General features: G+C 37.8%; 1 protein-coding gene across 9 annotated transcripts in view; it reads right to left on the bottom strand.

Annotated features, from left to right (window-relative positions):
* The window catches only part of Abl (tyrosine-protein kinase Abl), a 301976-nt gene that overhangs the window by 77266 nt on the left and 208025 nt on the right, over positions 1–16685 (bottom strand). For 2 of the 9 annotated variants that reach the window (XM_069830290.1, XM_069830294.1), the window contains exon 2: positions 12406–12833. The exons of 5 other annotated variants lie outside the window; for them this stretch is intronic. In XM_069830290.1, the coding sequence (XP_069686391.1) occupies positions 12406–12511 (106 nt within the window). In that variant the 5' untranslated portion in view covers positions 12512–12833. The remainder of the gene's footprint in view (positions 1–12405; positions 12834–16685) is intronic. 2 more of the 9 variants (XM_069830291.1, XM_069830292.1) reach the window with 1 other exon arrangement.

Raw genomic sequence — 16685 nt, 5'->3', positions numbered from 1 at the left:
TTGTTAGTGCTACTGATAGCTTAATAAGGTGAAAATGTTCCGGTGCTTAATCAAAAGTACTGTCTGTCGGAGTAGTACGACGACCCTAGCGAGTGAACGTAAAATTTTGTGTTACGCCAAGCGTACAGAGAGAAAGAAATGTCACGGACCTAAGTCCATGAGTGGCACAAGCGATTCAAAGATGGTCGCGTTTCAACGGAAGATAATCCACATACAGGAAGACCTAGATCGGCAAGAAATGAAGAAATGATTGCAAGTTGATCATGATAGGCAATTGTGAAATAGACAATAAATATTAAACTGGCACACTGGAAGATTAGGTAAAGTTTTAGTCAACAGATTGTAACTTATACTCAAATTACCTCACTATACCCAAATTACCCTGACCCCATTACTTTGAAGGGGTTTCATTTACCTTACGATAAATGTTTCTATACATGTTCGATTCATTTTTGACTCTAATGGTACATATTCTGACGTTATAATAAATTTTTCACTAAGAAATCCAATTCCAACGAAAAAACAAAATCACTGCACGTTCTCGACAATGAAGAAATGGCGGAATTATGGCAGGAGTAACGGAAAAGACTTGGACTCGCCGGTACTTCAACTCGGGTCTCCAATGTGGCAACACGTGTCTACGACGCTGCGAGGTGAATCACACCGCTCAAAGACGCCCTCGAGACGGCGCAGCATTGATCCACGGGGAGAGAGTGAGAGACGCGGGCGACTCCGCGACGTTGTCAGTTCGACGCCACATGCGTGCGACTGGTTTCGCAGTGGTACCGCGCCTGAGGCAGGGTGGTCAAGGAACAGATGCTATAACCAGACCCCAACAGGTTTATATCTGTTGCTGTTATTCAGGTCGACAAATGGTACTTGCACTTATTCTGTCGAGAAGTATTAATGTTACTGAAAACTATGAATATTTGATTCAATTTCTGAGAACGAATAATGCTTATTTTACTGGTTAATCATCGATGTAGTATGGATAAAGTACTGTTCTTCTTACCCAAGGTTCTACTCGGGTTCGAATCCCACTTGGGCTGTAAAGTGAATGTCAGGTAAACCATGACGAATTCTGTCTCATTCATCAATTTCAGAGACGCCAGAAAGTTGCGCAGTGATATAGCGCCGTTACGTAACCAATACAAACGAAACCAATAACGAAAAATGTTCAACAATGTTACTGAGAAATTGACATGCTTCAGTAAAAACAATCGTTCCTTGATCTTAGTAACAACAATAATCATTCTTCCATCTTAGTAACAGCTACAATCATTCTTCGATTTGAGTCACGACAACAATCATTCTTCAATTTTAGTAACATCATTTTATATCTTAGTAACAACATTCTTTCACCTTCGTAGCAACAACAATCATTGTTCTATCTTAGTAACAGCAGCAATCATTGTTCTATCTTAGTAACAGCAGCAATCCTTCCACCTTAGTAACAGCAACAAACATTCTTCGAACTCAGTAACAACATTATTTCAATAGCAACAATCATTCTTAGATGTTAGTAACAGCAACAATCATCCCTTATCTTAGCAACAGCAATAATCATTCTTCGAACTTAGTAACAACATTCTTTCAACAGCAACAATCATTCATAGATTTTAGTAACAGCAACAATCACCCTTCAAAATATTAATTTAATAGAACAAATGAAAAGTCCACTGCAAAAAATGAGGAATGTCGAATTTGCATCGTCCTTTATCTTAACAACAGCAATAATCATTCTTCGAACTTAGTAACAACAGTCTTTCATCTTAGTGGCAACAACAATCATTCTAAGATTTTAGTAACGGCAACAATCATTCTTTGATCTTAGCAACAACAATAATCTTCGAACTTAGTAACAACATTCTTTCACCTTAGTGGCAGCAACAATCATTCCTAGATTTGAGTAACAACAACAATCATTCTTCCATCTTAGAAACAGCAACAATCATTTTTCGACTTTAGTAACAACATTCATTCACCTCTGTGGCAACAACAATTATTCTAAGATTTTATTAATAGGAACAATAACTATTCTTCCATCTTAGCCATAGCAACAATCATTCTTCCATCTTAGTAACAGCAACAATCATCCTTAGATTTTAGTAACAACAATCACTCTTCAATATTGGTAACAGGAACAATTCAAAAATCTCGTCGACCATAACAGTAACCATTCTCCGATATGAATAGCAATGCAATTCATATCTTACCAATTGCAACAATTCTTCAACGATGCCAACAGAAATAAGAACTAATCACCACCATTCTTTATACGACCATAACGCATTTCTTGATTTGAGTAAAGACATCGCACATTCCTCGTTCTAAAATATATTAGCAACGAGCTGTTAATGAATGAAGGGAAGTACTCCATTGAAAATCTGCAACAGTACCACCCCGTCCATCACACTCTATCCTGAACGTCGTCTACTACCAACAAAAATCCTGTGTTGCTGGAAGAAGGTGTAAAGTGGCCTAATTGAGCACTTTGTCCAGAACGCAAGCTTTCTAATGGAACGACTGAAAACTGCATTATAGAAGGCTTTCACGTCGTCTAAGCACACAATACGCCCTCATTAAACTCCGCGGATCGGTAATTCGAAGTGACTAAATTGGCCCCCTCTAATGCAATCAGCCAATCTCTTATAGGAAACCATTACTGCAAAGAACTTAATCTTTCAATGTGAGAAGAATACAGGTTGGTTCACAATAAGTTCACAATGTAAAATTTAAAGGAAATATTAATTTAACACTCCATGCCTTTAACAGGTTTTATTTACAGAGCTTTAACAACTACAAGGTCTTTGCGCACCAAAAACTCTACTTTTTTTTATGAAAATACTCAGTGACCTTTCATTAAGTTGGCCAAATTTTATGAACATTATCGTCCTCAAAATGTATGTTTTAGTTATATTTCACAATTACAAACAGATTTTCGTAACGGAAAAACGACATTTTAGTCATTTTTCCACACTCTTATTTGTACTGCATTTGTTCACATTCAAATACTAGGCCTATAGGCTCCAACAAATTTTATGTTAAGAAGTTGAAATTTTTACTTGATGTTCTGAAAATCATGGGTAACAAAATTACAGAGAATTAACTGAATATTTACAAATTAAAAAATAAAATATACAGAATTAATCAAAAGTCTGGAACCATATAGCACTAAATATCTTCCATATGCTTGATTTTCCATTACTATAGGTGTTACCAGTATTTGTAAGACCAAATGTTCTATCAGTGACGCATTCGATTCTAACCCTCAGCCATCTCAAAAGGCGCCATTTTGGATGCAACTTTGAAATCTTAAATGGAAAGGGGGGTCATGTAGATATTCAAAATCATGTGAAAGTTTCTGAAAAAAAGAAACAATGGTGCAATCTGCTTTGAGATATCTCTAATAGTTTTCAAGTTATTTAAAGATAACTGTCATAATGACATAAACATTAGTTAGGGGAGAGTCGGGTAGTATCGGACAGTGCGTTTCTTTCATCTACAACCATATGGTAGTACCTGAATGACATGGTTACGTTTCTCTATGCGACATCACAGAAACGTAATCATGTCAATCAGGTACTATCATCGTGTGGTAGATGAAAGAAACTCGCTGTCCGATATTACCTGATGTCCGATACTACCCGACTCTCCCCTACTGCATCTACAGATATATTGTAACATGGTACAGTACTAAGGAAGCTTTGGAAAAGGTATTTGTATGCAATTCTGGTAAACTAACTTTTCCTGCTTTATTGTAAAATTAAAATCTAAGACGTTATTAATAATATTCCATACTTAATGAACACCCTATATATGACGCACTCCATGAAAATGCAACAAGCACAGCATTTCCAACTACTGAGAGGAGAACCAACCACAGTGCTTTAAATACCCAGCAACCACACAAGTCAAAACTGGGCTGATCAGAGGTCATGAAAATAAACGACAGTCTGATGCTACTCATCTATGATTCAAGCGACAACTCCATCGGGAGCAAATAGAGGGGGGTGGAGAGGAGAAGAGGGGGCAATTACAAGCCCCTCGCGACCCCGCCGCCATTCGCACAAGCGACATCCCACAAAAACACAGGAACCTTGTCAACACTGTCCCATTACAATTAAACATCACTCACTAACTTCTACGAAACATTTTTTTCAGCTCTAGATATTAGCATTGAATTTTACTGTAACATAATTACATTTACAGGAATGACTGACTGACTTATTTACTGACAGATTTCAATGATTTAATGATTGATTAAATAAACGAATGACGTAATTTTTTCATTTATTTAGTGACTAATTTATTCACTCGCTGTTTGATTTATTTATACCTGCCTGTCTGATTGGCTGACTGACTGACGTACTCACGGAATGACTGACTTATTTAATGAATTATTGATTTCCTAACTGAGTGAATGATTCATTTGTTTTTGGATTGACTGATTGAACATACTACAGCCATGTAAAAAGCACATGATTTCTCATTGTCACTCCTGTATCTACACGACATGCGCTAATTAGTTTTTTCTCCCCCTTCCCCCCCCCCGAATTGGGATGAGCTGCTGCTCTCGTATGGATGAATACCCGGTACGCTGGCATATTGCGCTAATCTGAAGCGAGGTGTATTCTCACTCAAAGCAGCTGAACACGCTCTGCTTATTACATAATTTGTAATCCTTAGCATCGCTCTTTTGCTATACAGAACTGTTGGAATGGAATGTTCGAAAAAAAATATTCTTAAATTCGACACTTCTAGAATAATCTCTTAATATTAGAATGAAAAATATGTAAACAATATCTTTATCACTTACCCTGTTCAACATATACTTGGAGAATTTAGTGAAGAACTATTTTCAGAACATGGGAGCAGTGATAGTAGGAGGAAGAAGAATAGAGTGCATAAGATTGATATGGCGTTGTTAGCAGAAGAGGAGATGATACTAAGGGATATGCTACTGGAGCTAAATGACAGCTGTGAGCAGTATGGGATGAAGATATATGCAAACAAGATGAAGACCATGGCCATAGGAAGAAAAATAAAGAAGGTAAACTTGAGAATTCCAAATGAAGCATGGCCAAGGAAGCTTTTAATAGAAAAAAAAGCATTTTCTGCGGACTACCAAGCTGCCGATCTACGAAAAAATCTTGAAGTTAAAAATACATATCGTTGTAACAGGGTGTTTCTAAAACTTCATCACTACATAGTGAGGGATATTAACGTTATTTACAGTATATAGGAAATTTGCAGGGGCCATAGAAAAATATCGTTTGATGCGGGTTTATCGTTATATCAATCTTCGTTGTACGGAGGTTTGACTGTATAAGCATAATACACTATCTACCAAAAAGTAATTGGCATCCAGGATTTTACGTGCTAGGTGCCATGTTTCGGCGGCTACTATGCAGTGGTATGCAGACAATAATGTTCATCGGTTGGACTGGCCTGCACAGAGTCCTGATCTCAATCCCATTGAGCACCTTTGAGACGAATTGGACCGGCGATTGAAGTTTCGGGATATTTGGCCAACTTCCATTGTCCAACTGAGTGTCATGTTGCAAGAGGAATGGCGACGCATTCCAGTGGATATCCTACACAAACTAGTGGAGAGCATGCCTGACAGGGTGGCTGCTGTTATAGCAACAAGAGGTGGTACCACGAGGTTCTAAAGGAGCAAAAACAGTGCCCAATTACTTTCTGGTAGATAGTGTACATACGTAAGTTTAAACACTACATAAACAACTTTTATGCAATGGAAAATGGGCCTATTTCTAAAAGTAATATAATAATAAAAGTCTGAATAACGAAGGGACACTAAACCAGTTTGGATGCAGGAAGCTGTGTAATTAACATATCTATATGCGCACGATTATAGTGTACAAAAATGTATTCGAAAGTCATGTGTGGAATTTGGTTGTTACGTGGATGGATTTTAGATTTTCTACTCTGGCAACATTGCTCGTAAGGCCTAATAAGGAAATTCAAAGGCTAAAATCTTGGAAGTTACGGCCCATTTACAAGATATTCGGATGGGTATCGTTTTCACATTGATGTAGATTGACCTCATGCAAACTCAACAAAATCGGTGTCCGGAACACCATGGATTCCTTGTCAGCTGTGCTCATAAGCGTGCTTGAATACACGAGTTGACTCCGCAAGTAACCCGGCTAGACGTTCACTAGGATGGCAACTCAATTTTATTACTCTCTCTGAGAAAGTACGGGCTGTTGTTCCTTAATGTAACAGAAAAATAAGTTTTCATCTCTTACGAACAGCTAATTTTATATTTATCTGTCATGGAGATCTGTGCACACAGCTTGAGGGGAGGTTTCTAAATGAGCTCACTAAGAGTTCCCTTGTCAGAAATAAAACTGTTAAGGATCTATGTAAAAAAAAAACAATCCTACAGCTACTCCAATCCTAACACAAACTGCTATACATCCAAGGCTCCCCGTCCAACAGCAAGGGACTCGTTTGGAAGTCATTCGCAAGCCATTTCTTGATATGCTGCTGTACTGGGTCTGAGGCCGGGGGTGAATGTTGCCCCTAAGAATCGCAAATGTATTATTTCCGACTTCCCTCCGTCTGGCGCTATTTCCCCTCGAATCTGTGATTTAAGGAGTTCTCCCCTAACCACCGACTATTAACCAAGGAGGACTTAAAAATACGCCGCACACAAATCTGGTGCGCGGCAGTTACAAAGGGGCTCTGCTAACCACTGCGCCACAACTGACTCCTAAATTCACAAACGACGTCTAGACAGTGGTCGGCACTGTCGACTACAAAACGAGAAAGTTGAGCAATGAGGAAAACCAAGGGCACGAAACAGCGTGCTTTTCCGCTCCCACCCACAGCCCTTCGGTTAAAATATTCTACACATGGCACAATATGCGCTTTACTGTACGCAACAGTTCAAGTTCTTTATCATGTTACGCACTGTCACGTACTCACATGAACAAAGTGTTTAAACAACATAAGAAAGCTATAAGAATCATCACTAGACTTCGTTGAATTGCCACACGCAGCATGCAATCAGGTTGCCTATGTACGGTAGTATAGAGGAGGTGGGCGACCGCCCGGTCTCGTAGTATAAGCAGTTCATGTTAAGAGTTGTGACCGGTCCAAATAGATAGAGCAGCTACAGCTAATGTATATCTACAGTATGTAAGCACTTGTTTTTGCATTACTGTGATCGGAATAGTCAAAGCTTAACATTTGTTCAGTGCAGACAAGAATTCAATCAAACATACTACAATGAGACTGTTGCTGTTCCAAACAATTGCCTCTGGAATACCCTTACCGCCGCAGCCAGTCCTGACCCGTTGAAAAACGTGATTGGATGCTGTTAATTATTATGCAGAATATTACGGCAAAATAATGGAGGTAATTGATGCATTAGATAGCACAGACAGTTCCGCTGTTGCAGCTGTAAAACCATTGCCTTCTCAACAGCTATTGGAAGATATTCTGTTCATTGATTCTAATTTTAAAATCGTGTCCAAAAGCATCACCCTGTTAGAATCGTCTAAACTACAACTCTCAAAAGCCCTTAATATAGTGGATAAAGTATCACAAATCGTTATCCAAAATATCACTAATTTCAGAAAAAGTGAAATGTAAGTTGAGAAACATTATTGCTAAAAATTCTGCCTATTCACAACATCGTACTATAAATGATGTACTATCAGGTCACGACAAAACGTGTGAAGTGATGTGCTAAAAAGTAGTGACTTCCCGTTCTTCAAATATGCACCTATTACATCGTGTGATGTTGAACGTACATTTTCCCAAAATAAAAACTGTTTAAGTGACCATCGGAGGAGGTTACTTTGCAGTCGCTCAAAATGTACGTAACTCTTCACTGCAATGCACATATTCAAGGATGATGTGAGTATATTACATTAAATTTTAAGAGTTAATATATCTCACTACAAAATAATTGTGTATTTACATGTTTAGACATTTGCTACTTCAATGATCATTCAATATATTTCTTGAATGCAGGATACAGGTTTTATTGTAACCGCAGTATACTGCTCAGTGTTTACATCAGAGGCATACTCGATCCGTTGCACGTTCCCTTCTCATACAGTCTATACCGCGAGCGTGGTAAACCTTACGATTCTCGTGGCAATTCCACGAAGTCTAATCATCACTAATTCCTGTATGAACGAACATTGCTGTCGTCTGTTTAAGAGAGACAAAAATTATGACTGTAAGAGGCCTTTATATAGTTGAATTATTATTATTTGCTCAACAAAAGTTTCATAAATATGTTAAGAGGAGTGACTTTCACAATTTATAACACTAGACCAGCGGTCATCAAAACACTGCACGCTCGAGCTAGCGTCTCTTTTACCAGCGGACAAGACACAGCTCTAGCGTGCAATCGTTGCTGCTGGCAGGTATGCTGTCTCTCTATCCCTAGTGCACGACGGAGCAGAGTTCCTTACCCTTCATGCACTCTACCCATTTCAGCGAGTGCTGACGACCACTGCACTAGACCTAAAGATATGTTTAATATATCTCATTCAGATTGACCAAGACTAGAGATAATTTTGAAATCATGGCTTTAAGGGGTTAGGTACAGCTTACAGCAGTAAAATTTTTGGAAATTTTCAACATTTTTTTTTCTCCATTACTGTAACTCGTACAATAATGAAAATTGGTATGTATAAAATGCTGTCCTTCTGCTATATGAAATAAATATTTTTACGATTTAAAAAAATGATTTATATTTTTATTTATTTATTCATTAAAGACATCAGCTCAAAGAATTTGAGTGACCACAAGGGTCCTGAATACAATAAACATGTACAGTATAATGTGATTTGAAATATTAAAGACAAAAAAGAAAGTTAATTGTTGAAGGCAAATAATATGAGTGGATTATTTGAAATAGAGATGATGATGTAATATTTGAAGAGAATCCTTGATAATATTTATAAGAATAGACATTACATAATCAAAAGGAATGTGAAGTTCCTTAAGATAATTCCACGTGAATTTTGTAATAGTACCTCTACTGCCAAACAGCAAACCAATGACAGACCATTGTTTAAGAGGGACGTTGTACTTTTGAGAAAGATACGGCAGACAAGGTCCATATATGGACTTCTTCTCAATATCAACTTCGGTGGCTTGATTTAGGTTCCTTTCGAAACGGATAGTAGGGTCAAGAACAAGAGCCCGTTTTAAGCGTTCATTAATAGCAATAATGTCTGCCCGTCTGAAAGAACCATCTGATGATACACAATGCACTTCCTCATGATTTCATGAATCTCCCAATTTAAAGTTTTTAACAATGTCGCCAAAGCATGTCGTACACGATGATGTATAGCATTGATCAGCAACTCGCCTTTAGGGCATTGTCCAAGCACGTGTCCAAGTGTATATATATATATATATATATATATATATATATATATATATATATATATTTTCAAAATTCAAACTGTTGGCAGTTCACTGTGCAGTGATGAAGCGTTTCCCTCATAACTCATAAACATGTCAACTTTTTCATGTTCTCTCTCTTTTATTTTATTGCTGAAACTCATGTTTACAATATCATGCTCTTTCAACTACATTCCTTAATAAACAGTTTTTTTATTTTGTGTTAGAAGAAAATATTGATATTTGATCATTTTTAAAATGAATTTATTTTTTATCAATCTATCAAAGGTAGAGAAGTAATCTTGCATCATATTGTAGATATGACATGCATAAATACACACAAAAAATTTCATCACAGAATGTTGAATAGTTTTTGAGTTATGTGGGAAACGATTCTTCACTGCACAGTGAACTGAATTTTGAAAAAAAAAAAAAAAATGTAAATTATTTTTTAACTGTAAAATATTTTTTTCATATAGCAGAGGGACAGTGTTTTACACATACTAATTGTCATTATTGTACAAAATACAGTAATGGAGGAAAAATTTTCTGAATATTTCCAAAATTTTACTGCTGTAAGTTGTACCTAACCCCTTAAGAGTATCGAATAAAATTCCCAGCTAATTTTTTATATGAATAAGGGTGAATTTAAAAGAATTATCTCTGATTAGCTCATACGAGTCCTTTAATAATAATAATAATAATAATAATAATAATAATAATAATAATAACAATAATGATGATGATAATGATAATTTTTAAATTCTGATTATGGAAATGTGTAAATTTTCGTGTAAATTTTCATGTATATGTATGCACAGAGTGGGTTAAAAGTCGCTTTCCCCAAACACTTCCTTACATTTAATTACAATCAATTTATATTTGACTACACATTCCTTTACAGATTTTGTTCAAAATGGAGGCCCTGTTTCTCGATACACAATTCACAACGTTTAGACACTGATTTACAGATGGCAGAACATAATTCTAGATTTTCATAGATTTTCACGAATGATTGTTCGATAATTTGTCGCAACTGATGCAGATCCTGCGGTTTCTGAGGAAAAACACCATTTTTCAGGATATCTCACAGCGAAAAATCACATGGCGTCAGGTCGCATGATCTGGGTGGCCATCCTGTTGTGCCACGACGGCCAATCCATTCATGGAATTGCTGGTTCAAGAAGTTCCTCACTGCTACACCAAAATAAGGTGATGCTTCATCCTGTTGTCATATCAACTGGATATCGACATACGAAGGTTGTTTTCAAGACATGACATTGGAAAAACAGTTGACGCTCGAATATGGTTGCCAACCCACCACTTATTACACCAGCTATTCGTCTGTTCAAGTTATGCCATCTGTATATGTGTACAAGTATGAAAGCGAAGAACGAATATTGGGGAAAGCGACTTTTGACTCACTCTATATTTGTAATTTTTATTTTGGACTAGGTCTAAAACACATATGGCCGTATTCATAGCCATTCTTAGCACGGGCTTTCGGTGGATGATCAGCGAACTAACGTTTTTCGTATTCATAAACTAGTGTTAGCTATATGATATGATATGAATCCTGTTTAGCACGCTCGTAGCGCGGGCTAGCAAAATGTCTATGAATAGCATCCTTTGTGTTCAATGACTGGAGATAGATAAATAAAAAATATAGTTTACTTTTACGCCACTACTTAAGAAAACGTGCATAAATGAAATCATATAGTAGTGGTAGTAGTAGAACAGTAGTAGTAGTAACAGTAGTAGGATTTTATGGTCGTGTCTGTGACTCAGAGCGCTATCTCCCATCCAGGCGACCCAGATTCAACCCCCGACCTGATTGTAATAGAATTTGTGGTGGAGAACGCAAACGCTGTAGAGGACCTTTCTCGGGTTAATCCCTCTTTCGGTCCACCAACACTCTCCACCCCCCTTCATTTCATCTCCATTAGTTAGAATACGCTTCTTGGGTATAGTAGGCTATAGATCTCCGAGGCTTAGGCCTTATATTATAAGCTTACTACGAGTACTTAAGAACTCGGCGCTCCGGGCCCTGGAACTTATCAAGTTTCGTTTTTCATTCATTTATTGTTCTGTTAAATTGCAGTTTGTACATGCGCAAAACAATATGGACCGCCACACTGATTATATTTCGGATCCTGTTACCTAGCAACAATAATTAATTAATCAGCCAAGTTTCGTTTTTCATTCATTTATTGTTCTGTTAAATTGCAGTTCGTACAAGCGCAAAACAATATGGACCGCCACACTGATTGTATTTCGAATCCCGTTACCTAGCAACAATAATAATTAATCAGCCGAGTTTCATTTTTCGTTCATTTATTGTTCTGTTAAATGGCAGTTTGTATACGCGCAAAACAATATGGGCCGGCACACTGATTGCATTTCGGATCCCGTTACCTAGCGACAATAATTAATCAGCTGAGTTTCGTTTTTCATTCATGTACTATTCTGATAAATTGCAGTTTGTACATGTAGAAACAATGTGTCCTGCGACGTTGAGTATATTTTTACCGCGTATCCTAATAACATTAGCCTAATTCTTATATGTTTAATTTTTTCACTTACTGTCTTCACGAACAGCTGAACAATATGGCATCCAAAACTTAATTGTAATTTCTGTCCCTTAATATATCATAATACTTATCCTGCTGTGTTGCATTTACACTTGCATACTCTTTTCGGAACCATCACAATTTCTAAATTACTGCCATAGGCTACATATGGCAACACTGTGGCTCCTAACCTCAATTGTAATTTATGTCCTATAACCCAGGAACACTAACCGAACTGTGTCTAGATTTTCACTTATTTGTTTTAATATATTCCATAATGTCTGCAATGTTTCTGCTACACATGGCAACAATGAGGCCTTAGTTGTAATTTGCGTCCCGTAACCTAGCAACAATAACCGGGCGGGTCTCGTTTTACACTTGTTTACTGTTTTGATAAATTGCAGTGTTTATATACGTATGTGCCTGCAGCGCTTACCTGTCCTGGTGGCCGCGCTCCCGTAGCGCCCGCGGCGGGCAGAGGCCTCTCTCTTCTTCTTCCGGATGCGCAGGCCGGCACACATGTTCTCAAGTTGGGTCAACATGCCCGACTTACACTCTCACACCATGTTAACAAACGCACTTGTGGAGGAAAAGCCAGTCTACAGTCCAACGTCCGCTGCGTTGTTCACTTGCACCCTTAGTACAAAACCTCTGTTACGCCGTCAATCATTTCCCACTCTTCACCCTTAATGTTCACTCACTTTCGAACAACTGAAATTGAAGTAGTCTGCAACATTCTATTTTTCTTTGTTAACACAAAATTGTCAAAGTCTATCGTCTGAAGGCAATCAAGACTGGACATCACCTCTTGATTTCAACAGCCTTAAAGAAGAACTGCAATGATGACCGCAGTCACTAGAAGGCCTATACAAAAGACCAGCGTCCACCCTTCAAAACAATATAAGCAGTGTCGCCAAACCCACTGTCAAGAAAATTCCCTATTTCTAAACAAAATATTCCACATCAAACCAAACAAACTCACAGCAAGTAAGTATATGTAAATACGTATATGGTAGCATGATTTAGCTACCACGTTAATATGATGCTAAATAGCTTATTAAATACGGTAAGTCGATCATTCTAGTTTCTTTCATTCGAGACGTCTTCTGTGGTCTCGTAGCTGCAGTACTGGCCGTCTAATTCGAGTTTCGCGGGTTCAAACCCAGACGAGGTCTATGGATTTTAAAACACAATAACATCAGTCTAGTATATACAGTCACGAAGCTCAATACGTAGTAAATATGCATCCATAGATAGTTGCTAGCCACTAGGATCGCTACTATCTTCTCATTACAGACAATGCGAAATAGTACCGGCACATCTATTGTTCCCAGCACCCTCACAACTCAAGCTTCGTGACTGTATATACTAGACTGTGATAACACCTCCAGGATGGCTTCCTCTGGGAGGGAAGAAATGATAGGGGTCCCGTATTTACAGCATGTAGCCCTGTCCTGATACGAGCTCAAGCAAAATCTGTCGACTATTCCTCGCCCACGTTTAACGTCAACGCTTAATAACATCAGCAATTGAAAGTGTCCTTATAAAACACTATCACCATTCTCCAGTCAGATTATGAATTTAACTTTGATTTTACGTTTATAGTACTGTAAAGTAATAAGTAATCCCAAATGTGACAGCCACGGAGGGCCAAGACCGTCCAGCCCACTGCTAGCTTCACGTCCACATGTCTCAGCAGAGGTAAACGATCATCCAACCAGCACGGAGATATCCTATCGTCAGGGTTACCAGATGAAAAAATAAGTGCAGGGTTTTAATCGGTTATTTTAAGACGCTTTATCAACTACTATAGTTACCTTGCGTCTGAGATTTATTATTATTATTATTATTATTATTATCATTATTATTATTATTATTATTGCAGTTTACATATTTTCTTTACAATATCAACCCTTCTTTTCCACTGCTTAAAAAACCATTCATTACTGTTAATATTGCATCAATAACAACTTTAGATAATAATAATAATAATAATAATAATAATAACAACAACAATAATAATCATCCTTTTAACTTCGCTCTAGAATATGCCATTACGAAAGTTCAGGATAACAGAGAGGGTTTGGAATTGAACGGGTTACATCAGCTGCTTGTTTATGCGGATGACGTGAATATGTTAGGAGAAAATCCACAAACGATTAGGGAAAACACGGGAATTTTACTGGAAGCAAGTAAAGAGATAGGTTTGGAAGTAAATCCCGAAAAGACTAAGTATATGATTATGTTTCGTGACGAGAATATTGTACAAATGGAAATATAAAAATTCGAAATTTATCCTTCGAAGGGGCGGGAAAATTCAAATATCTTGGAGCAATAGTAACAAATAACTTACGTATAAATGATACTCGGGGGATGGGGAGAATTAAACGCGGAATAATATGGCGAATGCCTGTTATTATTCGGTTGAGAAGCTTTTGTCATCCAGTCTGCTCTCAAAAAAACTGTAAGTTAGGATTTAAAAAACAGTTATATTACCGGTTGTTCTGTATAATTGTGAAACTTGGACTCGAATTTGAGAGAGGAACAAAGATTAAAAGTATGTTTGAGAACAAGGTTCTTAGAAAAATATTTGAGGCTAAGAGGGATGAAGTTAAAGGAGAATGGAAAAAGTTACACAACGCAGAACTGCACGCATTGTATTCTTCACCTGACATAATAAGGAACATTAAATCCAGGCGTTTGAGATGAGCACGGCATGTAGCACGTATGGGCGAATCCAGAAATGCATATAGAGTGTTAGTTGGGAGGTCAGAGGGAAAAAGACCTTTGGGGAGGCCGAGACATAGATGGGATAACAATATTAAACTGCATTTGATGGAGGTGGGATATGATGATAGAGACTGTATTAACCTTGCACAGGATAGGGACCAATGGCGGGCTTATGTGAGGGCGGCAATGAAGCTCCGGGTTCCTTAAAAGCCGTAAGTAATAATAATAATAATAATAATAATAATAATAATAATAATAATAATAATAATAATAATAGGTCCGGGGTTCGATCCCAGGTGGTGACAGTATTTTTTCTCGTTGCCAAACTTTCAGAACGGCCCCGAGGTTCACTCAGCCTCCTATAAAATTGAGTACCGGGTCTTTCCCGGGGGTAAAAGGCGGTCAGAGCGTGGTGCCGACCACACCACCTCATTCTAGTGCCGAGGTCATGGAAAGCATGGGGCTCTACCTCCATGCCCCCCAAGTGCCTTCATGGCATGTTACGGGGATACCTTTACCTTTACCTTTACCTTTTTAATAATAATAATAATAGTAATAATAATAATAATGTTCAATAAATTCAAATGTTTTCCTATTTTATTTTTTCTGCATTTGTATAACAAACAAGTTCTGTTGGTTTTTTACTGTAAGAAATTTAACACGGATTGGCAACATTGGATACAAGAGAAACTGACCATCCCCAACCCTCCCTACGACCCAGAACTGAAGGCTGTTTTTCGTCAACACTTGATGTGTAGTAAGAGGAAGGATGCCGCTTAATGGTTCCAAGAAAAGTGGCGGTAAAGCATGTCCAAAACAGAACAAAATAGGCTAGAGCTGGGAAGCGACCGGATACGAAAATAAAGGCAGAAGAAATGTAGGTCGACCAAAAAGCAATGAATCCCACAATTGACACCTTCAAGAGACGGGGACGAACCTTACAGACTTCAATTATTCTTGATGATGATGATGATGATGATGATGATGATGATGATGAGGACGACGACGACAAGAGTCACGAAGATGACAGAAAAAGCATAATAAGGTGATGAGCATTATGCCATAATTCTGTTCACAATTATCGCTCCGATAGCTTCGGCTTCACTCCCAACGGACCACAGTTCGACCTCCCGGATTTAAAATCTTTAATTGCTTATTCTTCTGTAGCGCAGATACTGCGAGCTTTATGACAGATCTCGCGGTTTTCTTTTCAAAACAACAAATATTCAGTTACCGACGGATAAGAGACAAGTTCTCTCATTAAATCCCGGCAGTTTCTGCAGAGATTCGATTCAATCTGCGTCAGCTGCGCTGACACGTGTGACAGATGAAAGAGTATTCTCAATGTTTTGTGCCCTATTTGTCTCGCGGCGGTACCTGTTGTTGCAAGTCGGTCATCGCAGACTCCGGAAGCAGCTGGAGCTAGTGGTGCCTGCTCGTTCCTGGAACTGCAGGCTGCCTTGTCTGCTTGTTGCGACTCGCGTCTGACAAGGCGTCAAATGGCAAACGTACACACAAGGACTGCCAGGAACTGGCAACTTATGCAGCCGGAGTAATATAGCTTTCAAGTCCTTTATATTTACGTTATTAATTTACATTAATTATATCGACGGGCTAGTTCAAAAGGGAAACAACTCAAAATGCAATGCTTTGAGATAACTGCATTTTAAAGTTTCATAATTATTGCAATGAAAATCAATTAACATCATTCTAATTAAAACTTGTAGTTTTTAAGAAACATCATTAACCAAATTTGGAATAATTTCAATTATCCTTGGATTTTTCTCAGCAACATGATACTTCAAAATGTAGGTACCTTAAGGGGTTAGCTACAGCTTATAGCAGTAAAATGTTTGGAAATATTCGACATTTTTTTCTCCATTACTGTATCTTGTGCAATAATTAAAATTGGTATGTGTAAAACACTGTCTTTCTGCTATATGGAAAATATATTTTCACGATTTAATTTTTTTTGTTTTTTTTTTC

This window comes from Periplaneta americana, chromosome 7 (assembly GCF_040183065.1).
Source record: "Periplaneta americana isolate PAMFEO1 chromosome 7, P.americana_PAMFEO1_priV1, whole genome shotgun sequence".
In the NCBI taxonomy this organism is placed as follows: Eukaryota; Metazoa; Arthropoda; class Insecta; order Blattodea; family Blattidae; genus Periplaneta; species Periplaneta americana.
The sequence above is the reverse complement of the archived record's forward strand: the minus strand, read 5'-3'. Positions and strand labels throughout refer to the sequence as shown.